The following is a 27,654-nucleotide window of genomic DNA, read 5'->3' as shown; positions in this document are numbered from 1 at the left end:
ATATATATATATATATATATATATATATTGTACGTATGGACGTAGGTATAACTGTATAAAACGTTGATACGAACTGTCAAGCGCCATTTTCTGAACGTACTGTATAAAATGTCAAAAATTATTGACGACTTATTTAACGTTTTTGAGGAAAACGATATAGAAGAAAATATTTTGATAAAAAATGAAGAGGACAGAATAGGGAATAACATCTTATCGGTGGAGAAGAATGACAAGGAGGAAAGTAATAACATAAAAAATAAAGAAGAGTATACTGAAACAAAACAGTCTGATAAAATAATAAAAGAAATGAATGCTAATAAGAAAAATAGGAAAGAAGAATATCACAATAATAATGAAGATAAGTTATCAAATACACCACAAGTAAATTACAAAATAAATATTGAAAATTTAATTAATAAGAAAAGAAAAGAGGATAAATTGATTAAAAATCAAGTTAGAGAAGAAATATATAATGATATACAAAATTTTGATGGAACTACTAATAATGTAAATAAGAAAGTAAGAAAAATATCTGAAGAAGATAAGAATAGAAAAAAAAAGGAAAAAAATAATACAAATAACTCAAAAGTAGAAGAGATACTAATTGAAAATAGTAAAACAATAAATAATGATGATGTTCTAGTTTTAGAAGAATTTGGTAGTGATATTAATTGTATTCATAAGTGTGTAAGACCCAAAAGTTATGTACATAATGAACTAAGTGAATCCATAATCCCAGCTAGAACGTATAAATTCGAGTTAGATACATTTCAAAAAAAGTCAATAGAATGTTTAGAAAGAAATGAAAGCGTTCTAGTATCAGCTCATACCTCTGCAGGAAAAACAGTAATAGCTGAATATGCAATAGCCTTAGGTCTAAGAGATAAACAACGCGTTATTTATACTAGCCCAATTAAAGCATTGAGTAATCAAAAATATAGAGACTTAAGTGAAGAATTTAAAGATGTCGGTTTAATTACAGGAGATATTTCTATAAATCCTGAAGCCTCTATAATTGTTATGACCACAGAAATATTACGATCCATGTTATATAGAGGATCTTCTCTAACAAAAGAAGTAAAATGGGTTATATTTGATGAAATTCATTATATGAGAGATAGAGACAGAGGGGTTATATGGGAAGAGACGATTATTTTATTACCTTTAATGGTTCGACTCATTTTTTTAAGTGCAACAATACCGAACGGAATTCAGTTTGCTGAATGGGTTAGCAGTATTAAAAGTCAAGCTTGTCATATTGTATATACAGATTATAGACCCACCCCATTACAACATTATATTTTTCCTACATCTAGTGAAAGTGTTTTTTTAATATGTGATGAAAATAAAGAATTTAAAAGAGATAATTTTATCAAAGCTGTTAATGCTATTAAGGAAAAAATGAACATGTCAGAAGATAATTTACAAAGGAATAATAATATTAATAAGTACGCTAAAAAAATGAGAAAAAATACTTATGATATTGAAAAAATTGTTCAGATGTGTCACTCCCGTAATTATACCCCTTTAATTATTTTTGCCTTTTCAAAAAAGGAATGTGAAGTAAATGCAACTAGCATGCATAAAGTGGATTTAACAGATGAAACAGAAAAAGAAGTAATAAAAGAGTTATATGAAAATGCAATACAAATTTTAGCTGATGATGACCGTGCATTACCACAGGTCCAATTTATTTTACCCTTACTGTTAAGAGGAATTGGAATACACCATGGAGGTTTATTACCTATCATTAAAGAGATTATCGAAATAATGTTTCAAGAGTCTTTGTTAAAAGTTTTATTTAGTACAGAAACTTTTTCTATGGGCATAAATATGCCAGCTAAAACTGTTGTCTTTACTTCTTTAAAAAAATTTGATGGCTTAGAAAAAAGATTAATAACATCTGGAGAATATATTCAAATGGCTGGAAGAGCTGGTAGGAGAGGATTAGATGATAGAGGAATTGTCATCATTATGTTAGATAGCCCTCTTCATTGGAAAGAAGCAGAAAAATTGTTTGTAGGTGAAGCCAATAGATTAGTTAGTCAGTTCCATCTAGGATATAATATGATATTAAATTTATTAAGAATTGAAGGTATTACCCCAGAATTTATGATTGAAAGGTCATTTATTCAATATCAAATGAAAAAAAATCTTTTTCAAAAAATTTTAGCTAAAAAAAGAGTAGAAGAAAAAATTAAAGAAATATTTAACACTTTAACAAATATTTACCTAGACGAAAATTACCAAGAAATAAGCAAAACAAATCTTTTAAAAAATATTATGATGAATTATTACAAAAGAGTAGCAACAAAAAAAAATAGCAGTCAAACTTTAGCAGACACGGAAAGTACAGCACCTAATATGGCGGACCACAATATGGCTCAGTCACTCTCACATAATAATAATGGGCATAATGAAGGAGGAAATTCACAAGAAAACCAAAAAGTACATGTACTTCATGGTAAGGAGAGTGTAAGTGATACTACAACCACCTCCTGCAATGCACTCTGCAGTAATGACAACAAAAATTTGGATGACGAAAACAAAAATTATGCTGCTGATAATAATAATAATGATGACAGTAATTTTAACGAGGAGCTAAAAAAGTACGGTACCATATATTCTTATATATCTAATTATTATATAATCACAAGTAAATTAGTAGAACTGGGGGAGTCCTACAGGTCTATATTAACATCGAAGAAAAACATAACCCCCTATTTAGCCCTTGGCAGGTTGATATACCTTGTTGAGGAAGACCAGAAATGGGGGTGGTGCATTTGCATAGAAGGAAGAGTCATTGAAGGGAAAAACATGGGCGGAAAGAGGAGCACAGAAAGTAGTAGTTATAGTAATAACAATAATAATTACAATAATAACAGTAACAACAGTTATAGCAATAATTACAGTAATGGAGATACTTTTCATAAACATAGCTACGCAGATGGGAATGATCCGGGAGATATGTTAGTTGTTGATTGTCTCGTTCCCTATAATGAAAGTAAAAAAAGAAAGCGAACGCAGTATGATGACGATGAAAATGGAAGTGAAGACAGAGGTACAGCTGACAGAGACATTGGTAACAATGAAAACGAGAATGACGAGAGAGAATATATTCCACCAAGTGATAGATTAAAAGCAAAATGGAAATTTATGTGTTTTCATATTAAATGCATTTATCAAATATCAGCAGTCGTATTAAGCATAGACAAGCCATTTGATAAAAAAAGTGAAGAAGAAATTGAAAACGTTAGATTGAAATATAACACCATGGTCAGTTGTTTAAAAGGAGAAAAAAATATTCCAGTTATTAGTCCCTATCAAATGGATATTAAAGATGAGGCATTTTTAAAAATTGTAAAAAATATAAGTTATCATGAAAATGTATTAAAAAAAAATAAATTATTAAATAATAAAAACTTAAATAAATATTATCATATGTATAATAAGTATGTTGCCTTACAATTTGAAAAAAACATTTTAGAGTCGAACATTGAAAAATGCCGATTTATTGTTCTTAAAAAAGAATTAAAAAATATGCTCATTTTGTTGGAGAGTTTAAATTATATTGAAATTTCGCACAATTTAGAAAATATAAAGGATGAAAATGAAGTAAAAACTATTCAGAATGTTGCTAGGACGAGTGAGCAAAGTGATATAAGCCTGACAAATCAGCAAAATATTTTCAATACAAATGAACAAACTGTTGGTTCCACAGATGATCGCTTAATCTACCAAAATCACAATAGTGATAGCAAAAACAACCACGGTGGTAGTAAAAATGCCAATGTTAATAATAACATGGGTGAGGAAAAAAATTACATAGTTACTATGAAAGGACAAATAGCGAGCGCAATTTTAAGTGTTGATGAATTAGTAATATCAGAATTGTTCTTTTCCAATTTTTTCAGTAAATATAATTTTGATTATATATGTGCTTTCCTATCATGTTTTGTATATGATGAATCCACAAATAAAGACATCACAATTAATGACCCCATACTAGTGGAGGGGTATCAGCAAATCATAAAAACTGCAACCAGTGTAGCAAATAAAATGAATCACTGTGGAATGAATATAAATTTAAAAGATTACCTTGATAAATTTAAGTCCTCCATTATGCCTATCGTTTTATTATGGGCTCGTGGGCACTCATTTATGGAAATTTTAACGGACTCACAAATTTACGAAGGGTCTATTATACGAACCCTAAGGTATGTGTGTACATAGGTATTTTCGTGTCTGTGATTGTGTCTATGCGTGCTTGTGCTTATATGTGTACACTGTGCATATGTACACACTAACCCTATTAATCCATCCCTTAACCTTCGTAGGCGTTTGGACGAACTGCTAAGGCAAATGATCTGCGCATTCAGAGGAATTAATAATGACAACATGTGCGAAATTTTAACAGCTGCAACTAAAAAGTTGAGACGCGGTATCCCATTCTCGCCCTCTTTGTATTTATAACGTATAAATTTGTCTTTGCTTCTATTTTAAATATTATTTTTTGGAGGATAGAAATATTTTTGCTAATTTATATACATATATATAAGTATAGGCATACCCACATTTAAACATACAAGCCATTATATTTGTACCCGTACATTTTACATAATTGAAATTTCATCTTTTTTTACATCTATGGAAATGCACTATTTTTACCTTATTATTTGTAATTTTCAACAATAGTTTAAATTTGTAAAGCCTACTTAGCGCCCTATTCTAATGGAAATAGTGCAGTTTAAATGTGACACCAAATTTTTGCGCTTTCAAATTTTGTTATTATCTTTTGCATCACGTTATTTGCAGCATTCCATGTGTATTACTCCATTTGCATCATTCTGTTTGCATTATTAATGCTTACATTCATTTGTTGCGCGTAAGAGAACAATAGCGACAGATATTTGCTTTAAGAGATGAAAAGGAATACAAACGTATACGAATAAACACATTTACACATGTTCATATGTACATATATATATATATATATGTGCACATAATAACTCAAGACTAACACTTCCCTTATTAGTTTGCTCTAATTAATGCTTATGCTCTTGTAAAATGCCCATTTTGGTATCTCTAATTGAATTTTTATAAATATTCAAATAATTTGCTTATATGAAGAGAAAAAAAAATATGAATTATCCTTAAAGATATATGTAACAATAAAAAAAAAAATAAAAATATCCTAAAATATTTGCGTTTTATTATATAATACAATAGTTACAATTTTTAAACATGAAACATCGCAAAATTGAAAAATATCAAAGGAGCAAAAAAAAAAAAAATAAACATATATATATATATATATATATATATATTTATATGTGCCCCAGAATACGCAGTAGAAAAAATCCGACGTAAAAAAATATAGTAAAATCACCGAAAAATATAATAAAACCCGTTCCTTTTATTCTTTCAAATTTACAAAGAAACAAAAAGTTGACCTATTTATTAAATGGAACAAACATTAAAATAAATTTTTATTGTGTTTTGAAATTAACATTAAAAAAATTTTTGTTTTTATGCATAAAAAAATGTATTAAACGTATGTGCCTTTTTTTTTTATCTTGTATATTTGCGAACGAATTGATTAGTTTACTCCACCTGTATAAAACTGCACTTCATTCATAAATATACTTAAACGTAATGTATAGTTATATAGATAAATACGCACATATATATTTATATGCATGTGTTCTTTTTTTTTTTTTTTATCGTCTTCCCCAATATAACCCTTCTTTTCGTGATAAAAAATCTTTTTTAAAAAATTTTAAGTGTACCTTCGTTTACAATCGTTTTTATAAATACATAAATGTTTTTTTTTTTTTTTTTTTTTGTTATAATATATCATCTTTTTTATGAAATGAGAGAAAATAAACTAAAAAATAAGTCAAATTGGTAACAAAATTAGTGTATGATTCTTCAAATTTTCAATAATTTGACGCTGTAACGGGCCATTATAAGTTCCTTTTTGACTACATGATTATGTTGTGATTAGTCTCTTTCGTATGAATATATAAGTTGTATGCACGTACGTACTTATGTGTTCATGTATGTACTTATTTATACATGTATATATATGTATATTTACATACATTCATATATACATTCACGATTAAATATTTATATATATATATATGTTCCCTCCCGGAGATTCTTCTGAAGTTCAAACAGTTTTCTTCACGTATTGAAAAAATAAGAATAAAATAATATAGAAATGGCTGATGATATTTTAAAGTGTATTCACACGGGTTTTAAGTATGTTTTAATAAGTAGTGATATAAATAATGAAATAAAAGAATTGAATTTTAAAGGAAGTGAAGAAAAATTTCAAAATACTTTAGGATCTTATTTTAGAAGAATAATTTTTGATGAAAAAGGAAAAGACGAGCTAAAAGAAACTATAAAAGAAAAATTAAATACAGGTAAAGCAAATGATAATGAACAAAATGAAAATAAAGAAAATTTAAATACTATAACACCCGATTTAATAAATAATGCAATTGAATCATCTCAAACTTACCAAATTATTCCATTGACAATTCCATCTGAAAAAACAAATTTTTTTGGTGTTAATTGTTATATTGATGATATTGGACGAATAAAAAAACTACCTTACAATAGTAGAGCTTCAAGGATATGTAGTACAGATATTTACGGAGATGCATTTTTATCAAAAACTTATGATAATGAAGATTTCAAGAGATGTGATTTTACCATAAAAGAATATGAAGAATTTTTGAAAAATCCTCCAAAGGCTGAAAATAGGTACTACCATATATTGTATATATTGTGTAAACTTACCCGAAATTTTTTACATTTTACAAAAAGGAGTTTAAAAATATAAGAATTAACGTTGTTAATTAAAAACTACTCATGGAAGAGAGACGATACATTATGTATTTATATATTTTTGCTCTATTTAAAATCATTCGTAAAATTTCCCTTTTTTTTTTTTTTTCAATTTTCTAGGTGGGACCAAGCGCAAGCCATGCAAGACTTGTTAAAGCAAATGAAAGGGCCGAAAGATGGAGACACTAATGTGAGCACATCAAGCACAAAAACGACTGCTTGTGAACATTGCTATACGGTACACACAGAAATATGTTTACAAATTAGCTTAAGTGATAAATTCATATTGCTCAATAGAAAAAAAAAAAAAAAAAAATACTCTATCCTACGCAGTGTTGCATATTACGTCATTTCAACCTTCTTCTTATTCATTTAAGACCATGATTTTATGATTTTTTCACAATTCATTTCCATAGTATGTATTAGTGTGGATGTGTTTACGTAACATATGTCCTTACATATATATTTTTATTTTTCAAATTGCAGGAAAAAAATTTAAAAAGATGTGGAAAGTGCAAAAAGGTCTACTACTGCTCAATTGAATGTCAAAGAAGAGACTTCGTTTTTCATAAAAGAATTTGCTCATGAAAATATTTACTTATTTATACAGTATATATAAAATAGAATTTTTTTTTTTTTCTTTTTAACGTATTGGTGAGAAAAAAAAATATAATAATAATTAAAAAAATAGGGTATTTACTTTCCTATAATTGAATGTTTTAAAAAGTGGCAGCTTTTTTTTTTCTTTTTTTTTCTTTTTTTTTTTGTATCCACAACCGTGTAACATGTTCATAACAGTTATTCTTAATTTTAAATATAAAATAAATTATCAAAAAAAAGAAGAGAAAAGTAGATGAATAAGCAGAACGTACATATGTTTATATATGTACATATATGCGTTTATATGTATGTATTTGTATGTATGTATGTATGTACATATATGCGTTTATATGTATGTATTTGTATGTATGTATCTATTTGTATGTATGTATGTATGTATGTATGTATTTGTATGTATGTATACATTTATATGCATGGTAAAAGTCCTACCCTTTTAAAACATTTGTATATGTACAATTCGTAATTTTTTAAAACTTCCATATATTAGTTAGTTTTTGCGTTTTCATATCCCATTTTTTCAAATGAACAAACAAAATTTATTTATCATAAATCAACAACGTAATGTTATCAAAAAAAATGAAAAACTAAACAGCAAGTTGTAGAGACAATGAAAAGGGCATTTTCTTTTTAAGCCGCAGCATATATATAAACAATATGTGGCATTTGCATGTATGCATTAAAAGTAGAAAAGGGAAAAAATTTACATTCGATTAAACAAAGAATAACATGCATTTTCTCTTAAGTATGTCCCACACGTACAGTACAGATTTTTTTTTTTTTTTTCTATTGCTCACATATGAACATTTTCATTTGCATGGGTACTATACCTATACATGTATTTATGTAAACAAATGTTACGATGTGGGGGAACGACGTTTTTCAAAATTTTGTAAAATTTAAAGCAAAATATGGAATAATTTACATATATAATTCGAAATGTGGCTTTGATTATCTTCAAGGAGGTTTGCTACTTGTACCGAATATATTAAAAAAAAAGTAGTAATTTAAAAAAAATATATTTGTTCATGTGCATAATAAAAATAATTATGTGCCCAGAAGATCAAATATGATGAAACAACCAAATTGTTACTTCACTGTAGTTCGGAAACAGGATAATAAATATATTTCTTAAAAAAAGAAAGAAATATCACTCACATACACACAAAAAAAAAAAAAAAAAAAAACAACGTAAATTCAAACTTATAATTTATTCTCTATTTTACATATTAAATAACAATACAAACAGTACATAAATATATATTAACTGTAGGAAAAATGAAATTACTTTCCTTTAACTTATTTATGCTAGCCTTTTTCTTTTTTGTTTTAACAATGTCCCTTTGTAAAAAAGTGCTGTTTATTGATATATTAAATGGAATTAATGTGAACTATAACAAAAAAAAATATATAAATAAAAATATGTCTTATAACCATGAAAATGTTTCACAAAAGACTTTATTTGTAAGTAAAAATGAAATACAGACATCCATAGCAAATGAAGAATCTTGTACATTAGACGATGATAAAAATGAAAATATATTAAAGCAATATATCTATACATTATCCCACTTAACTATTTTTGACATTGATAGAGAAAAAGATATCCCCCTAAACATTTCTTTATTGTTAAAAGCTTGTTTAGCATCACATAATTATATTAAAAATGTGGAAATATATACTTCAGACGTAAAAAATAAAAATTTGTGTTCATTCATTTATGAAAACAGGGAAAATTTTGAAAGCTTTTTTAATTTACACGTCTTAAAATATTTGGAATTTTTTGATAATCCAAATATCGAAGAACTATTAAAATCATATATAGATGAAAAAAATATTTATGAAAATGAGTTCGAAATTTATAAAAAAATAGATAAAAATACAACAATTAAGAAAGATATATTATTAGATATCCTCTTCGAATGTTTAAGATTAAATAAAATAATTCAGTACTCTCTTGCAATCAATAAATTCAACGTGCTCTCATATCATATCATGTTAAAGATTTTTGCTTATTTTAAAAGTAATGGTATTTATTATTATATATTTCTACATAATATAAATAAAATAAAATATTATTACTCAAAAAAAAATATAAAGGAGGAAGACAAAAATAAGATATATCAAATTGTGGACCATTATCTACACATTTTGAATTACATGAACACTATGTAAGACGGAGTCAGTATACAATAATATCTAAAAAAGAACAGAAAAAAAAAAAGAAGGATAAACTAAAATAGCTGCTACATTTAGTTTCAGTGCATATAAAAAATGTAGTACTTGGTACAAAGGTAAAGAAATATACCTTAATGAAGAGCAGTTCATATATTAAAATTCACAGCAAAATGGGAAAATTATTATATATATATATGTATATTATGCATGTATGTACGTATGTATGTATGTATGTACGTATGTATGTATGTACGTATGTATGTATGTACGTATGTATGTAAGTACGTATGTATGTATGTACGTATGTATGTATGTATGTATGTATGTATATATTTAACTGTACAACCCATATTTTTAAAGCATTTTACCATAACGTGCGTATGTTATACAATTACTCCATGAAGACAATGAGGAAAAATACTTCCTAAGGAGCGCGATCTTATGGAAATACTTTTATGTGCTGATACACAATGGTGAGTGGTGTTAAAATAAAGCAATTGTTATTTTTTTTTTTATAAATTTAATATGTTTTGTAAATGTTTTAATACATATATTTATGTAAAACAAATAATAAAATTAAAATTAAAAATGAGTTATAAAAAGGAAAATAATATTATAAAAAAAAAATGCACTTTGTTAAGAATGCTTTTTTTTTTTTTTTTTTTTTTTTTACACATGTTTTCTTCATTTGACACTTAAAACAATTCCACAAATATTGCATAGAAATATAAAATAAACACAAAAAGAATTAATTAACATTTACTTAAGAATTTTAAAGCATTACTATTTTATAACAAACACTTAATACAAATACAAAAAAAAAGACAAATATTTATGAACACAATAAAATTATGCACTGTTCATAAATTTATTTTGATACAGTTTTTAATTCAAAAAAAAAAAAAGTCAACAATTTTAATGGAAAAGGTTTCATAATACCAAAAAAGTAAATAATATTCCATTACTCCTTCTTTTGTAATATTTGTTCCTGTATGTACTGTGGTACTAATGAATACTTGTGAAGTGTCATAGTGTAATTTCCTAAAAATAAATAAAAAAAAAAAAAAAAAAATTGTGAATCAAGTGGACATTAAAATGATACCTATATTTTTAATATATATGACATTGTTTTATCTCAAGACATATGATGTCTCATGGAATATCTTGGAGTCTTATTGACTAATTTATCACGTTTTTTCATATTTTAATAAACTAAACATCATTTTAAATGTGGGATGTATAACCTCTTCCTTTAGTTATTTTCCGTAGGTCACTAACATACGACAAAATGGAGGCCATGGGAGCTCGGGCGAATATTTCTTTGGTAAATTCATCACCTAATTTAGAAATCCATTTAAGCGGGTATGTACGCATGTATTTATAGGTCTCTCTCAACATATATACACGTCTAAGCATATATATGCCCATATAAACATATGCATAACAGAATGTATGTCAATTCACCCAAACGGATATACTGCAAAAAAAAAGTCAAAGTATATTTTCTCATTTATTGCCTTACTTTCATCCACATGTTGTATTTTTCCCCTTTTTTTAACTAAATCGCTAATTACATCACCTAAATATTCCGTAGGCACTGACACATTCAGCTGCAAGAAAAAAAAAAAATTTTTTTTTTAATTTTTACGTATCACAATAAATATAACATCTTTATAAGTAATTATAAGCGTGTTTCTTCTATTCCTTCATGCGTCAATTTTCAATTTTTTTTTTTTTTTTTATAATACATTCATCATGGGCTCCAGGAGCCTAATGGTCACTTTCCTTGCTGCTTCTCTGATAGCTAACCCAGCTGCCAATTTAAATGCATGTTCATTACTATCAACGGGATGAAATGATCCATCGACAATTCTAATAATAATATTTATTAAAGGGGAATTAAAAAGGACCCCTAAATTACACTGTTCCCTTATACCTGTATATATTGCATCAAAATACACAGACGGGATTGCTCCACATGTTATTTCATTCTTTATAATAATATTATTATTAACTTCTGATGTATCAATATTCATACTATTTTTATCCAAATTTTTGTTATTATTTCCATTCTCACCATTTACATATTCTTCATCCTTATAATTATTATCACTAACACTAGCATTATCTTCATCGGCGTCTTCTTCGTCCGAATAATTATACATGGGTTCAATTTTGATGTGTACATCTCCATACTGTCCTCTACCTCCTGACTGTTTAATATACTTTCCTCTGGCTTCAACATTTTCCGTAAATGTTTCTTTATAAGATATTTGAGGTTGTCCATATATTATTGGAATATTAAATTCTTTCTGAATTTTATTAATTATAATTTGTAAATGCAATTCTCCAACACCACTAATAAGTAAATCTTTTGTGTCCTGATTTATGTGAAAAAAAAAAGAATGATCTTCTTTTCTAATTTTAATTAATGCATTAATTAATTTTTCATACTCATTTTTATTTTTATTATATATATAAAAACTTATAATTGGTGGAATATCTTTAATTTTTTTTAACTCTGCTCTTAAAAATACATTACTTAAAGTATCACCAATTTGGGTATCTTTTAACCCAACAAGTCCCACAATATCACCTACACGTGCATTTTCTAATTCATATTTTTCACTAGAATGTATAAAAAATATTTTAGATATTTTTTCGCTCTTTTTTGTTCTATTATTATATATATAATCTCCTCTATTTATTTGACCTTCATATATACGAACATAATTAATATTTCCCAAATGTTGGTCATTCATAATTTTGTATATTAGCCCTACAACTTTTCTCTTATAATTTTTTATATTTAATTCGTTTAACTCTTCTGATATTTGGTGGCTAGGATCTATTTCTGCCTTCCCATTAGTCTCGAAATTCTCTGTCTTGTTACCTGTGCACGCTGTGCTCCTTTTCTTCTTTTCCATGCTGCTATGGCTGCTGTAATCGTTGCTGCAATTGTCGGCACCGTCAGTGCTGTGGTCACTGATACCGCTACTACCAATGCTCACTTTTTTCTCTGCAGTACCCTTCTTTATGCCCTCTTTCTCACTTATATGACCATTCTGAACTTCATTGTCTGAAGGTTTACCTGTGTAGACATCTCCTGCTTTTCCAGTCTTATCCGCATTGAGTTGGACACGCAGCAGCTTTTCCCCTCTTTTACTAACATCATATTTGTATATTATTTGTTTCTTATAATTCTGAATTGAGTCTATAGGAGAAGGTAAGTATTTAACTACAAGATCCAGTAACATATGTATGTTTTTGTTTTTTAAAGCTGACCCGCACATAACTACATTATATTTTTGTTCTACGACTAATTTTCTAATGTACTCTTCAATTTCTTCCACTTCCATAGGCTTATCATTTAAATAATTGTTAAGAAATAGATTAAAATTTTCTGCAATCTGTTCATATAATAAATTTTTATATTTTAAAAATAAATTATAATGTACCTTTGGAATATCTTCAAAAACAAAATTGTGAGAGTTTTTATATACAATCATTTTTTCTTTTAATATATCAATAGTACTAATAAAATTACTCATCTCAAAAACTGGTACATATAATATTAATATTTTTTTATTTAATTTTCTTTTTATTTCTTCAATACAAGAATCAAAATTAGCTCCCACTTTGTCTAATTTATTTAAAAATATAATTCTACTAATATTATATCTGTTAGCTTGTTTCCAAACCGTCTCTGACTGAGATTCTACACCCTCACTACTATCAAATACAACAACTCCACCATCTAAAACTCGTAAGCTCTTTTCTACTTCTGCAGTGAAATCAACATGCCCTGGTGTATCAATTATATTTATCCTATATTCATCTAAATTTTTTTCACTGCCATTCCAATAACAAGTAGTAACAGCAGCATTAATCGTTATACCCTTTTCTCTTTCTATATCAAGATAATCCATTGTTGATAACCCTTCATGTACTTCTCCTATCTTCTTAATTACATTTGTATAATATAATATTCGTTCTGTCGTTGTTGTTTTCCCAGCATCTATATGTGCAATAATACCTATATTTCTATAATTTTCTAATTTGACATCTTTTCTAGAACACAAATTATTTAATTTTAAGCGAAAGATATTTACTTTATTTTTTCTTCTGTTTTGTGGGATAAGTACTCCTCCATTCTTAGGATTTTTATATAAGATAAATAGCTTCACCCTATCTTTCTTCTCCCTCTTATGTTTACCTTCATAATAATGTACCCTCGATTTTTGCCAATTGTTTAACGGCTTTAGCTGCCCACTACTTAACGAGCTTGTTTTTCCCCCATATAATGCGCTTCCTTTCTTATTACATAAAGTTCTTGTAACTTCATTTAATATCAGAATTAACAAAAAAAGGAAGAGCGTTAAAACTTTGTATCTTTTTGATAAAAATAACTTTATCATTTCTGTTTTTTCATCCTTTCATTTTATTTTTACTCAAATTATTTTTTTTTAATTCGATATTTCTTGTTTCTATAAAATAGGAAGAAACGGTAGTGAAATTGTTAATCCCTTTACAAACATGTACATACGTACATACGTGCATACAAAATATGCGAATATGTATATACGTATAACACTGCAATATCTGCTATGTTATTATACTTAAAAATGTTAAGATAAATGTAACAGCACATATTATATATATGTAACGCTGAAAACTCAATTTTTTTTTTTAAAAAAAAAAAAAAAAAAAGCTCTTCACATTATGCAGTGCTGCGTGTATATAACAATTTTCGCTCAAAAAGTAAGCCCTCAAAAAGCAGCTAATTTTTTCTTTAAATAGCTAGGTATAAATATGGAAATGCTCTGGAATGCGCTGTTGCTTCTTTACTTAATATTTATCCATTTTTTTTTTCGATATATTTTTTTTTATTTTGTTAAATATACCTTTTTATTACTATACAGTTTATGGACATAAATGTACCATAAAATTAATCTAGCTCCTTCAACTTATCATTTTGCCTATTTATTTTATTTCTTCTTTTTCTGCAATATTCTGTTATGTTAATGCAGAAAACGAATAATCATAAAGATAATAATAATATATTTCACGGGAATATGATGTAACTTCACATATTTTTATATTAAATAACCATTTTAGATAAAAAATTTTTTTTTTTTTTTTTTTTTTTTTTTTTCATTCCCCCTTCCCTCATTTGTTCTACCCAATTAAAAGACTTAATAATATATGCGACATTAAAAAAAAAAAAAGAAAAAGATATGTTAGTAAAAATGTTTAGTGACATTGAGTTTGTACAAGAAAAACATATAAAGTATTTAAACTCGTACACAAGTATATCTAATGCAGAAGAATTTATATTTAATGAAACCCTTAAAATGTGTGGAGTGTTTTATTTCCTTTGTTCTTGTAAAATATTATCTCATAAAATCGATAAAAAAGAAGAGTTTATTAATTTTATTTTAAGGTGTCAAAATATAGATGGTGGTTTTGGTAATAACGTAAATTACGACTCGCATATTGTGTCAACACACCATGCAATATTATCTCTTCTTTTACTAAACTATTCATTTGATAACTTCAATATCTACATGCAAAGTGGGAAAGCCAACATAAATAATGGAAATAATAATGACACTTGTAATGGTACTAATTACCGAGTGAATGAAACTAACGCCCTCGACAGGCTTGTTAACGGGGCCAGTACCAGCAAGGCTGATATTTATTTCGAACCTGAAATTAAGGGGAACAACTACAGTAATAGCTACCGAAGTAGTAACAGCTGTAACAGCCAAGCAACCAAGGAAAAAAGCATACGAGAAAATGCGTGTAACTATATTTTAACCCTACTAAATGAAGACGGTTCGTTTAAGGGTGACAAATGGGGAGAAGTTGACACACGTTTTGTTTACAGTGCTGTTAGCTGCTTAACCATACTAAATAAATTAAACCTAGTTTCAACTGAAAAAATATCATCCTATGTATTAACTAATTATGCTATTTGCGAAAATGGTTTTTCATGGACAAGTGGAAATGAACCACATGCAGCTAGTGTTTTTTGCTGTGTAGCTACATTATTTCTAATTCAGAAATTATATTTAGTTAATGAAAAAAAGCTAGCTGACTGGTTAAGTCTTAGACAAACAAATAATGGCGGGTTTAATGGAAGAGCTGAAAAATTAACCGACACCTGTTATGCATGGTGGATATTCTCCTCTTTAATTATTTTAAAAAAATATAAATGGGTTAATAAAAATGCTTTAAAAAATTATATTCTTCTTTGTCAAGATTTAAATAACGGTGGGATTAGCGATAACCCTGATTGTCTTCCAGATATATGTCATACATTTTTTGGGTTAGCAGCCTTAAGTTTGATAGATAATCTGAACGAGTCAGATAAAATATTACATTTGAAGCAAATGAGCCCAGTTTACGCAATTCCTCTTCAAACGGTCAAAAAAAGAAAACTGCCTCATTATGACATAGATATTTTCTGAAATAAATCTCATCATCATAAGGGGAGCAGAAGGGGGAAGAGAAAGGGGAAAAGATATGCGGATGCGAAAGAATTAGAGAAAAAAAACAAAAAACAGAATCATATTAGTAACTCACCATGCTGAAACACACCCAACGGTGGGTCAATGGAACACTTTTTAATCATTTCGTATTATGTCATTTGATCGAAGTATATCTGTGTTTGGGACTAATATATATATATATATATATATATATATATCTTCAACCTGTTCATATGCTTCACCATTCAAATGTAAAATAACCTTAACAGTATAATTTAAGTTTAAACAACATTTTTGATTTTCTTGTAAATTCGTATATAAGCGCGTGATATATAAATTACGATATAATGGTGCAATAAATAAATAAAAAAAAAAAAAAAAAAAAAAACATAAAAAATGTATACTTTGCATGTACTGGTAAAAAGCACACACACACACATACACGAACACATGTATATATATGTATATATATACACATGTGTATGTATATCCATACGCCCCTATATACCCATTTTTCTACCTCTTTGTGCGTACTTTTTTATGCATTGAACTTAAAAAAAAGGTAGTCCTTCCACACGTCCTCATCTTATATGATTAATGTATTTATTTTTCAACAGGGGTGATTTCAAAAGATTAACTAAAGAGGATTTGCTGTGAACTTCGTTATTACTTATAATCGTGTTTACCTCGTTCAAAAATTCTAAGCACTGTTTATCATTTTCAAAATTTAGTAATTTGGTCAGTGTTGATATATGTACCTTTATGCTGGTCCTAAATAAAGTATAAATATACATAATGAAAATAAAAGTGAGAAAAAAAGGGGCGATATGGGGGGAAATCTTAATCAATGCCATACTACGTCAATGTACACTGAACTAAACTACACTACATTATGCTACAATGCATAACCCATAGTACACATATTTATCCTTATTGCAATCATGCACAAGGCGCAAGTTCATACTCTCTTGAATGATTTGACGAATACCACGTACATTCACCCATGCACATATTACATATGGCATTATTGTAAACATTTTTTTCATTTTTCTCAAGAATGTCTAAACGTGTATATGTATATGTATATGTATGTTTATGTTTATGTGGATGTATGTATGAATATATGTATACATAGATTTTAAAAATGACGTTTTCCCAAATGAGCATACACGTATAATATATACGTTCGTAATAAAAAGCTGGTCTCCATGTATAAAATAAGTACTTACTTGCATATATTTATGAGAGCCAAAAGTCTATACTTGGGCAAGAATAAAACAATTAAATAATTTGTCAAATATGGCATTTTACTTATTTCATTTTTTTCCAATATATTTTCTTCATTCTTTGTATTCTCAAAATTCTGAATAACACTATGATTTTTTACAAAGCTAACTAACGAATCGACATTTACATTTAGATCAGAATTTTCACTTATTGACATTAAAATAGGCAAATATGTTAATATATGATCATTTACATATATTCTGTAATATATGTATTCATGATTTTGTTCATCATCTAAGGGTGATATCATATTAATATTAATTAAATACATTTTATTTTTAATACATTCATTTAAATAATAACACAACTGTATATTAGCATGATTTTTCTCTTCTTCGGTTAGAGTTAAATATTCTATTAAAAATTCTTGATGCATGTTTTGCAGCGTTAAATAAATAAGCTTGTAGCACAGAAACTCGATCTGATAGGTATGAAAGAAAAAGAAAAATGAGAAGCAGTCATTTTATATGTTCACGAGATCACATACGTATGTACGTACTGTTATGTGCCCAGACATACGTACATAAGAACATACAAAACACGCGCACATACATATATACCTATATATATATATATATATATATATGTACATCCACATATATTGCACACTCAAGCACTACCTTTGACTTTTTTATGTTGAGCCTCTGGTACAATTCAAACAATTTGTTGATACACTGAAGAAACTGAAACAGATCATTGTTTACTATACAAATACGAATGTTCGTTTCATAGATGTTTATAACATCGTCATGAAAAATATTCTGTATATTCAAATCTTGTCGTAATGACCTGAATTGCTCATTAACATACTTATAATTCTTGTCTACATTGTATTTATATAAAATATATGCGTACGTGCATTTCAAAACAGAAAAGCTTCTTACCTAAAGGAAGATTAGAGGTTAAAGGAGCAGATGTAAAGGCATGTAAAAATAAATATATAAATATATATATACGTATGTATGTATTTATGAATGTACGTGTGAATGTATGTACGTGTGAATGTATGTACGTGTGAATGTATGTACGTGTGAATGTATGTACGTGTGAATGCATGTACGTGTAACACAGTTTTACATTTTTGCGCTCCGGCAAGGAGGTTAGTCTGAAAAAGAATTTTTGAATATTCTTGCACTCGCCAACAAAATTTTTATTCTTATAACAATTAGAGTAGTTGTATTTATCCATTAACATCTCAAGATTTTTGTATTCTTCACTTCCTTTTTCCCCCTTCACATCAATGTAAAAAACATTTTCGTTTAATTCGTTCCTTTTATTTTTTCCAATATCGTAACATCTTTCCTTTCTTTTTTCTCTTCTTTCAATTTCTTGTGAACTTAGTTTCATTTTCTTGTCATTTAAACTGCTACCAATTATATCGTTGTCCAGGTCGAGTGCATAACCCAATTTTCTTTTCAACCCTAAAAACGAATGAATCAGAATAAAATTTCAAATATGCACGACGTGAGAGATGAGCAGGTAAAACGTAAGGGGCGAGAGGAATAACGGTATAAAGCGAACGATATGAAGCGAACGATATGAAGCGAACGATATGAAGCGAACGATATGAAGCGAACGATATGAAGCGAACGATATGAAGCGAACGATATGAAGCGAACGATATGAAGCGAACGATATGAAGCGAACGATATGAAGCGAACGATATGAAGCGAACGATATGAAGCAAACGATATGAAGCAACGGGCATAGAACAAACAGACAGTGCACTGCCCTCGTAACGAACAAAATGTTACTTTTTTGATGGGAGAAGAAATACACGTCCATGGAGAGCACATCCTCCTTTGTTGGAAAAATATTATTCATCCAAAAGTTGGATCTAATTATTCTTTTTTTTTTCAGAGTAAATAATTTATTTGTAAATGCCTTTAAACACTTTAAAAATTCTTTATTTTTGCACTGTTCTCTAAAATGGTCATTTAAATTATTTATATATGTTTTAAAATTATCACATCTATTTGTTATTTCAATATTGTTACTATGAAATTTTTCTATATTTGATGTTCTATTTGTTTTGTTGTCTCTATTTTTAAATGCTCCATATCTATTATTCGCTTCTTTGTTATTATTGTAAATCATTATTTCTTCTGTGTCTTCATCTTCTTTTACATAATCTTCAGAGTTGTATTCATTTCCTGACTTATCAAACTCTACATCCTCTTCATTCCCCCACTTCTCTTCTTTATTCCTTGGCTTATTTTCATACGCAAATTTATCCTTAAAATGAGATCTATAATTAATTCCATTGCTTTTATTCATGTGGTTATTACTAACGCCATTATTATTACTATTAATGTTATCGTCGTTTATTCCGCCATTATAAGCACCATAATGAACTCTAACATGGCTATTTTTTTCATTATTATCCTCATAACTTTCGACTCTATTATAATTATTATTATTATTTTTATAACTATTATTTTTATAACTATTATTTTTATAACTATCATTGTTATAACTATCATTGTTATAACTATCATTGTTATAATTATCGTTACTATAATTATCGTTACTATAATTATCATTATTATAATTATCATTATTATAATTATCATTATTATAATTATCATTATTATTGTTGTTTATATTTTTGTGGTTACTATTACCGCTACTCTTCGTAAAATTAAATCTGCTTATCCCATGGTTGAAATTTCCCTTGCTCAAAGCAGTTCCGTTATTCGGCGTAGTAACATTAGAAAAATTATTCAAATTCCTTGCACTTTTATTCATAACATTTGGGGTATTATTCATGTTGTACATGTTCGTCATATTCTTAACTTTATTATTATAGCTGTGATTGTTGTTCCCTATATATTCTTCTCCTCTAAAATTGTGGGACACATTAATATTTGAAAAAACATCTGCTCTATTTTCTTTACCATTATTATTACTATTATTATTATTACTATTATTATTATTACTACTATTGTTATAACTACTATTGTTATAACTACTATTGTTATAACTACTATTGTTATAACTACTATTGTTATAACTACTATTGTTATAACTATTATTATTATAACTATTATTATTATTAAGACTTCTACTATTCGTAACGAAGGCGCCATCATAAGGTACATGATTCTTATCACTCGCACTGTTATTCATGTAAAAAAAATCATTTGCTTTTTTCACACCATTGTTCATAACATTGTTCACTACATTGTTTACGGCACTGCTGACTGCACTATTTGCTGCACTATTTGCTGCACTATTTACTGCACTATTTGCTGCACTATTTACTGCACTATTTGCTGCACTATTTACTGCACTACCTGCTACATTGTCCATGCTCACATTTTTATGGTCATTCTTTATAGTGCTATTTAACACATCCCTACTGCTCTTATTGCTTTTGTTGTCTCTTCTTTCAAAAGTAAACATACCTCTAAATTCGGTGTTGGCTAAACTGTTTTCATCCTGTACATAACCAGGAGAAAACATATTTTTTTCTTTTTCCTTTTCATTATTTTTATTTTCTTCACTCAAATCACTGACTTCACTTACAGCCTCATTGATAGTTTTGTGGTTCTGATCATTTGACGGTTTGTTATACGTTTGGAAAATTTTATTTTTTGATTTATTTATAGTAAAACTAATTTTTTTTTTTACTTCTTCATTATTATTTTGAGTGAACTCTTTGTTCTTACTACTGTTATAATGATTGTTATTAAAACTTCTATTATTATTGCTGTCATTATTGATACTATTTCCAAACGAGATGTTTTGCAAATCGCCTGACTGTTCAGGTGGAGGAAAATCAGAAAAAGTTTTCCTCTCTTTCTTATTTTTATTTAACTTCTTCATTTCCTCAATTGAATCAATCATATTACTAATTTTTTCCGCTTTAAAATTATACAAATTGTTCAACTTACTACAGCTCTCTTTATTCTCATTGTCCTTCGTATTACTTGAAGAATAAGCATGGTCATAATTCAGTGAATTCTTATTAGTACTGCTACTACTGTAATTGGTAGTATTACCATTGTTATTGACACTACTATCATTGTTACTGCTCATATCACCGCCGTTTAACATGGACAAGTTTGACAACTTCTTATGATCAGTCAGGGGTAAATTAATGTTACCAATATTTAAATTCATTTGATCATATAAATTTAATTTTTGACAAGTCATATTTTGAAAACTACTTTGTTGTTGTAGTAAATACTGTTGTAAGTTTGTTTGTTGTTGATAATACAACAAATTGGACGATACACAATTATTTATTTGTTTTATCGATTCAGGTGATGATAATATAGCATTTTTTACTAGCAAAAAATATCTATTTAAAGTTACAAATATATACTTTTTTGATTCCATTGCAGCTTCTTTTTCAGGGTACCCTAGTTTAAGATAATGATAAAAAACATGAAAATAGTATATTTCTTTTACCTTATTGATGTACAGTTCTACATAGTTATGATTATTCCCATCTTCATGAATATTACTGTTAATACTACTATTATTAGTAGTACTACTATTATTCTTAGTACTACTATTATTAGTAGTACTATTATTATTATTATTATTATTGCTATTATTATTACTATTACTATTACTATTACTATTACTATTATTATTATTATTATTATTATTATTATTATTATTATTATTATTATTATTATTATTCATATAGTAGAACATGTTGTTGTTATTACTGCTGCTCTCTTCCTTCCCTCCAGCCCCCAGTTCGCACTTCCCACTGTTACTGTTACTATTACTAGTGCTACTGTAGTTGTAACCACCGCCATACATATTTAGGCAGTTATAATTTAAGCTATTGGAAGAGTTATTCACATTTTGATAGTAGTTATCATTCTTACTATAAAAGTAGTTGTTCGTTCTGTAACTACTTATATAACTACTATTTTGGTAGCTACTCTGAACACTATTAGTAACATTAAAATTCTGTAGATTGTTTATAGCACCATTGGGTATATTATAGCTCATGTAATTCGGAATAGTATATAAACTATTGTTTAGATCATTTCTATTATGATAATAAGTATTCACACTGTTATTATTATTGCTATTGTTATATAATGAACTCCCTTTATTGTTCCTATTATTCCCTTCTTTTCCACCTTTATTCGTTTCATTCATCTTTTCTTCTTTTCCAAATATATATGTGCGTATATAAGTTTAACAACTATAAAATGGGAAATGGAAACATATACGTGCTTTCATAGAGCGGTGCTCGACCGTGTGGCAGTTTGGTAGTTATGCACTTATGCGGTTATGCTGCTTCCTCTTTTAAGCCTTCACAAATAAGCACCAAATGCAATCGAGGACAGTAACAGTAATAACAAATTTTCAAAAATTACTAAAATGAGCTTTTTGGGAAAAAGCTATAAAACCATTCCCAAAAGTAATTAGTGCTCAATGTATTCCACGTATATATAAGTCCATTATAAAACTATATTATTTTGCACACATATATACATTTTGTTACATCGTATATTTACTACATAACAAGTAAAAAAATATTCATGATTGAGCGTATAATACATATACATACGCGCGGTTATCTACTAACTCGTTTGCATATATATTTATATCTACTATGTTTTGTCAGGTACGCATTTTAAATATGCACTTTTTTTTAACTTCACAATATTTCATTTAAATTACAAAGTTTTTACAAAATAAATGAAAAAATTTTAAATAAATGGAAGATAATAAAGCACATTTCACTATGTTAAAATAGTAAACACAATATTATCAAATAAACGAATTATTAGGAAAAGCAAAATTTTAAGAATAAAATGTTTACTTTAAATTAAATTGTAAAGAAATGAATGAAGGGAAAAAAAAAAAAAAAAAACTCGTAAAAAGATTATGGAAAAAGGCGAAAAAAAAAAAAAAAAAACAAAATATAAGAAAAAGAAAAAGATGAACCAAATAAGAAAAAAGGAAAAACAAAAAGAAAAAGAAAAAGATGAACCAAAAAACAAAAAAACAAAAAACGAAAAACAAAAAACAAAAATCGAGAAACCAAAAAGAAAAAACAAAATAAAAATAAAAAATTGCTTCGAATTCAATAAAATAACTTCAATCAACTGCAACAATATACGTTAAAATTGCTTTTTGTAGATGGCATTATACATATTTATTAAACATTTTGTAAATGCGCGCGCCTTTATGTTTTATATACAATGAAATAATTTGTTCAATGACAAGGCATAGGCATTTTTACATTTAAAAAAAAAAAATGTTTATGTGATATGTACACATACATATATTATACATATTATTTATATATATGTTTACATATATCTTTGTACATTTATGTATGTATATATGCACATACATATGCGTACGTGTGATCATTTAAAATGATTTTCTTTTAATATCACACTTTGTTTAAATATTAAAATCAGCGTATTTTTAAATGTATTTTTTTTTTTTTTTTATCGCAATATGCCTAACTTGTAATTTTCAAATTTCTGAACTCTCATAATACTTGCAAACTTTGTACAAACAAAGGAATCTGTAATAATTGTAAATATTTACAAAATCTCGCACACATTTAAAAATGGTTTTAAATATTCTATAAAATATATAGGTAATTTTTTTTTTTTTTTTTTTTTTATAATTTTGATATTTTATATTTTTTTCATTTTTTATAAATAAGTTTATGTGTACATAGAACTTTGTGGAGATGGAGAAGGTCAAATATTATTTTCTCGTTCCCTTCACAATTTTATATATATACATATGGGAAATAATAATAAAAAAAAAAATTTGACTATGCAAATGAAATTTTGTTCTGTATCGCGACACTTCATTGTTGCTGTGTTCAACTGCAATTTTATGAACACTTCGTAATATCAGAAATTGAACAAGACATTATTGTTAAAAAAACAAAAAAGAATCTTACTAATTAGGATTTATTTGTGGTAAGCAAATGTTGTTAAATTGGGCAGCACACCTCTTTTTTTTTTTTTTCTTTCTTTAATTTAATTTTTTATTTTTCGAATATTTTTCAGTTTTTCTTTATCATTTCCCATTACAATGTGTGGAAGCGATGTAAAGCTAACGCTATATGACGTACAGTTTATTCAAGTTGTTAATTTTAGTAAAATGTTTGGTAATAATTAACAAGCCATAAATTAATAAGATATATTTACGCGTGCATAAGCACCCCCTTCATATTGTTGTCTTCGTTCCCCTATATGGTATTTATTGTTTGAAAGATTAAACATGTTTTTGTAAAAATAAGTGGTAAATAAATATGATGGGCTTAAATGATGGACATATATGATGGACATATATGATGGGCCTAAATGATGGACATATATGATGGGCCTAAATGATGGACATATATGATGGGCCTAAATGATGGACATATATGATGGGCCTAAATGATGGACATATATGATGGGCCTAAAAGATGGGCTTAAATGATGGGCACAAATGATGAACTTCAGTTATTGTACTAATTGACATTTATAAAAGATCAAAGTACTAATGTTATAATACTCCAATTTGATTAATTACCTATGCTACTTATTTATTTGTATATATATATATATATATATATATATATATATATATATTGAAAATGAAGAAATTTGTAAAAAAAAGGAAGGAACAAATGATCCGCCTCCCCCCTCTTCTAATTTTTTTTTTTTTTTTAGTATCCAACCACTGCATTGTTATATAATTCTTTAAACGAAGTAAGCGCTCACTTCCTTAGGGTATCATGCCAAGAGATCTTTTTAGGTTTTACATAACCCTGATGAATTATATATTTTAATTGGATTGGTGCGAAGTTATTTTCGTTATATATATGATGCATATTATTGCTCATATTACTTGAATGAGTATCAAACCCCTCTGGAGTCTCCTCGTTTGGTAAAAGTAATGTTCTTTCAATTGAGTAGTCTATGTCGTATATTATACGTAGGGGGGTATATTTACTATTAGTATCCCTCATCTTGTGTGTAGTACTATTATTCAAGGTCATTTTAAACTTTTTTTTTTTTAGTAAATACATCGGTTTCTTTGTAGTATGGGGAAAAAAGGTGCATTCTTTCATTTCTTCTTTACTGGTTTCTGTTTTTATATCTTCTAACTTTTTTTTTGTTTTTTTTTTAAAATAGCTAATATGCGTATTCAAATCAGCATTTACAAATTTAGGATCTAAAAAGCATATATTTTTTAATTCTTTGTTTTTTTTCATATCCATGATTATTCTCCTTTTCTTTTCATTATCTATTCTTTTCAAATAATACACATAATTATAAAAATTCGTTACTATATTTTTGGGGTATCTTAACACTCCAAATACATCATTGTCGTTGTTCAAACTGCTTGTCTGGACAAACTCGTTTATAATATCTATAAAAATTTCTTTTCTTATAAACCCTTCTTTACTTTGAAAAACTGATACATCTTTTAAAATTAAAAGTAAGAAGTGTGCAAAGTACTTTGTACAGAAAAATGGATTATCACCTTCATACCTTTTGGCATCATATTTAGAATCCTCTTCATTGACATCCTTTTCATTTAATTTTATATTTTTTAGTATGAAATTTACATTATTTTTATAAATCATCTCAATCACAGAACAAGCATATTTCTGATCAATGCACCCTTCATTATTCTTGTCAAATAAAAAATATATATTTAAAATGTTTTTTAAAACAGCCATATTAACCAATTTCTTATTATTTTTTTGACTATTTAATATTCCTTCTTTTGATCTATTTGTCTCTTCTTCCTTGTCTGATGTATCTCTCATTAGGGAAAAGGAAACCTCACTGTTATTTCTAGACAACTTGTCTTCTTCATTTATTAAAAATGAACTATCTTTACTCTCTAATTTATCGCTAGAATTTACACAAATATTCTCTCTCTTATAAATATCATCACTGCTGTATTTTTCCCTACATTCTAGTAAATTATTCTTTATTCTGATAATTTTCTCTTTTTCACTTTCCCTATTGCATAATTTAAAATTGTTAAAATATCCCTCTTTATCAATTTTTTTCTTTTCCCCACCATTTAATCCAACCATTTTAGTGTATTTTAAATAACGTATGTCATCATCCCCTCTGTTAGAAAAAAATGCACATATTCCACTTTTCATTTTAAATATCTTTCCCTTGAATATGCATTAAAAAAGAATCACATGAAAATGGCAAATATATTAGTATAAACATTATATGTGTTTAACATTCCCTTTATATGGAAAGAATTTTATTCTTTTCTTTTCCCCTTTTTCAAATATAAACATTTTGCATTTAAAACGAAGTGCGTTCAATTTGCATCAACATGAATAATACAACTGTTGTCAACGTAAGTTGGACCAAAAGGAAAATTTTATGTACACCCATAAACATAAATGCATATATATATATATATATATATATTTAATAAAAAGTACTCTATATCAAAAGAAATTCTGTATATCTATATGACGAAAATAAATACAATTTCTTGTTATGTGCTTCCCTCTGATAGGAACAGCGTTCATAATTACGTAACATGCATATATATGCATAATATGCAGAGAGAAGTCAATTCATTTATACACTTTTGCAAATCGCTTTAAAGTTGACATATATAGAAAACAAGCACATAAATTTCAAAAGATGAAAAAACAAAAACCAAAAAAAAAAGTTATACCAATTAACAAGATTGACAATGAAAAATTATGAGAACAAAAAAGATCTGTACAAATCAGTAAAAAAAAATAAAAAATAAATAATTATACCTATTAATGACAGCGAAAAATTATGAGAACAAAAAAGAGCTGAACAAGTCATAAAAAAAAAAAAAAAAAATAGCAATTTTTTTCCATATTATCAGTGTTTGTTTTTATATTGATCGTTCCAAACAATGGTAAATAAGCAAAAATTGCTAGTTTTGTTCCAAACAAAGGAATATAAGCAGAAATTGCTAATTTGTTCCAAACAAAGGAATATAAGCAGAAATTGCTAGTTTTGTTCCAAACAAAGGAATATAAGCAGAAATTGCTAATTTGTTCCAAACAAAGGAATATAAGCAGAAATTGCTAGTTTTGTTCCAAACAAAGAAATATAAGCAGAAATTGCAAGTTTTCGTTTAAAAAGGATCTTTCAAAGGTTTACGCGAAATTTCCAACGTTAATACAAAAAATAGGTAGAAAACAAAACTAATGATTTAGAAAATATGTAAAGTACCTGAAACAAATACAGCACATGCC

General features: G+C 27.3%; 7 protein-coding genes across 7 annotated transcripts; 4 read left to right on the top strand and 3 right to left on the bottom strand.

The window, feature by feature from the left end:
- Positions 1–108: 108 nt before the first annotated feature.
- Positions 109–4,473, top strand: PmUG01_11060700 (ATP-dependant RNA helicase, putative; the record flags this gene model as incomplete). Its single annotated transcript, XM_029006286.1, has 2 exons — positions 109–4,217; positions 4,338–4,473. The coding sequence occupies 2 exons, from the start codon at positions 109–111 to the stop codon at positions 4,471–4,473; spliced, it is 4,245 nt and encodes a 1,414-aa protein (XP_028862791.1).
- A 1,753-nt stretch (positions 4,474–6,226) lies between these two features.
- On the top strand, positions 6,227–7,449 carry PmUG01_11060600 (MYND finger protein, putative; the record flags this gene model as incomplete). The annotated part of the gene is made up of 3 exons (XM_029006285.1): positions 6,227–6,777; positions 6,982–7,099; positions 7,348–7,449. 3 exons carry the CDS (start codon positions 6,227–6,229, stop codon positions 7,447–7,449), a joined length of 771 nt encoding a protein of 256 aa, XP_028862790.1.
- Positions 7,450–8,757: 1,308 nt separating this feature from the next.
- On the top strand, positions 8,758–9,654 carry PALM (liver merozoite formation protein, putative; the record flags this gene model as incomplete). Its single annotated transcript, XM_029006284.1, has 1 exon — positions 8,758–9,654. One exon carries the CDS (start codon positions 8,758–8,760, stop codon positions 9,652–9,654), a length of 897 nt encoding a protein of 298 aa, XP_028862789.1.
- A 964-nt stretch (positions 9,655–10,618) lies between these two features.
- On the bottom strand, positions 10,619–14,075 carry PmUG01_11060400 (elongation factor G, putative; the record flags this gene model as incomplete). The annotated part of the gene is made up of 4 exons (XM_029006283.1): positions 10,619–10,698; positions 10,902–10,994; positions 11,180–11,267; positions 11,406–14,075. The coding sequence occupies 4 exons, from the start codon at positions 14,073–14,075 to the stop codon at positions 10,619–10,621; spliced, it is 2,931 nt and encodes a 976-aa protein (XP_028862788.1).
- An 831-nt stretch (positions 14,076–14,906) lies between these two features.
- Positions 14,907–16,130, top strand: PmUG01_11060300 (geranylgeranyltransferase, putative; the record flags this gene model as incomplete). The annotated part of the gene is made up of 1 exon (XM_029006282.1): positions 14,907–16,130. The coding sequence occupies one exon, from the start codon at positions 14,907–14,909 to the stop codon at positions 16,128–16,130; it is 1,224 nt and encodes a 407-aa protein (XP_028862787.1).
- Positions 16,131–16,732: 602 nt separating this feature from the next.
- Positions 16,733–22,565, bottom strand: PmUG01_11060200 (conserved Plasmodium protein, unknown function; the record flags this gene model as incomplete). Its single annotated transcript, XM_029006281.1, has 5 exons — positions 16,733–16,922; positions 17,381–17,859; positions 18,059–18,322; positions 18,516–18,859; positions 19,193–22,565. 5 exons carry the CDS (start codon positions 22,563–22,565, stop codon positions 16,733–16,735), a joined length of 4,650 nt encoding a protein of 1,549 aa, XP_028862786.1.
- A 2,584-nt stretch (positions 22,566–25,149) lies between these two features.
- Positions 25,150–26,484, bottom strand: PmUG01_11060100 (conserved Plasmodium protein, unknown function; the record flags this gene model as incomplete). The annotated part of the gene is made up of 1 exon (XM_029006280.1): positions 25,150–26,484. The coding sequence occupies one exon, from the start codon at positions 26,482–26,484 to the stop codon at positions 25,150–25,152; it is 1,335 nt and encodes a 444-aa protein (XP_028862785.1).
- Positions 26,485–27,654: the final 1,170 nt, after the last annotated feature.

Source organism: Plasmodium malariae, assembly GCF_900090045.1.
Source record: "Plasmodium malariae genome assembly, chromosome: 11".
NCBI lineage: Eukaryota > Apicomplexa > Aconoidasida > Haemosporida > Plasmodiidae > Plasmodium > Plasmodium malariae.
The sequence above is the reverse complement of the archived record's forward strand: the minus strand, read 5'-3'. Positions and strand labels throughout refer to the sequence as shown.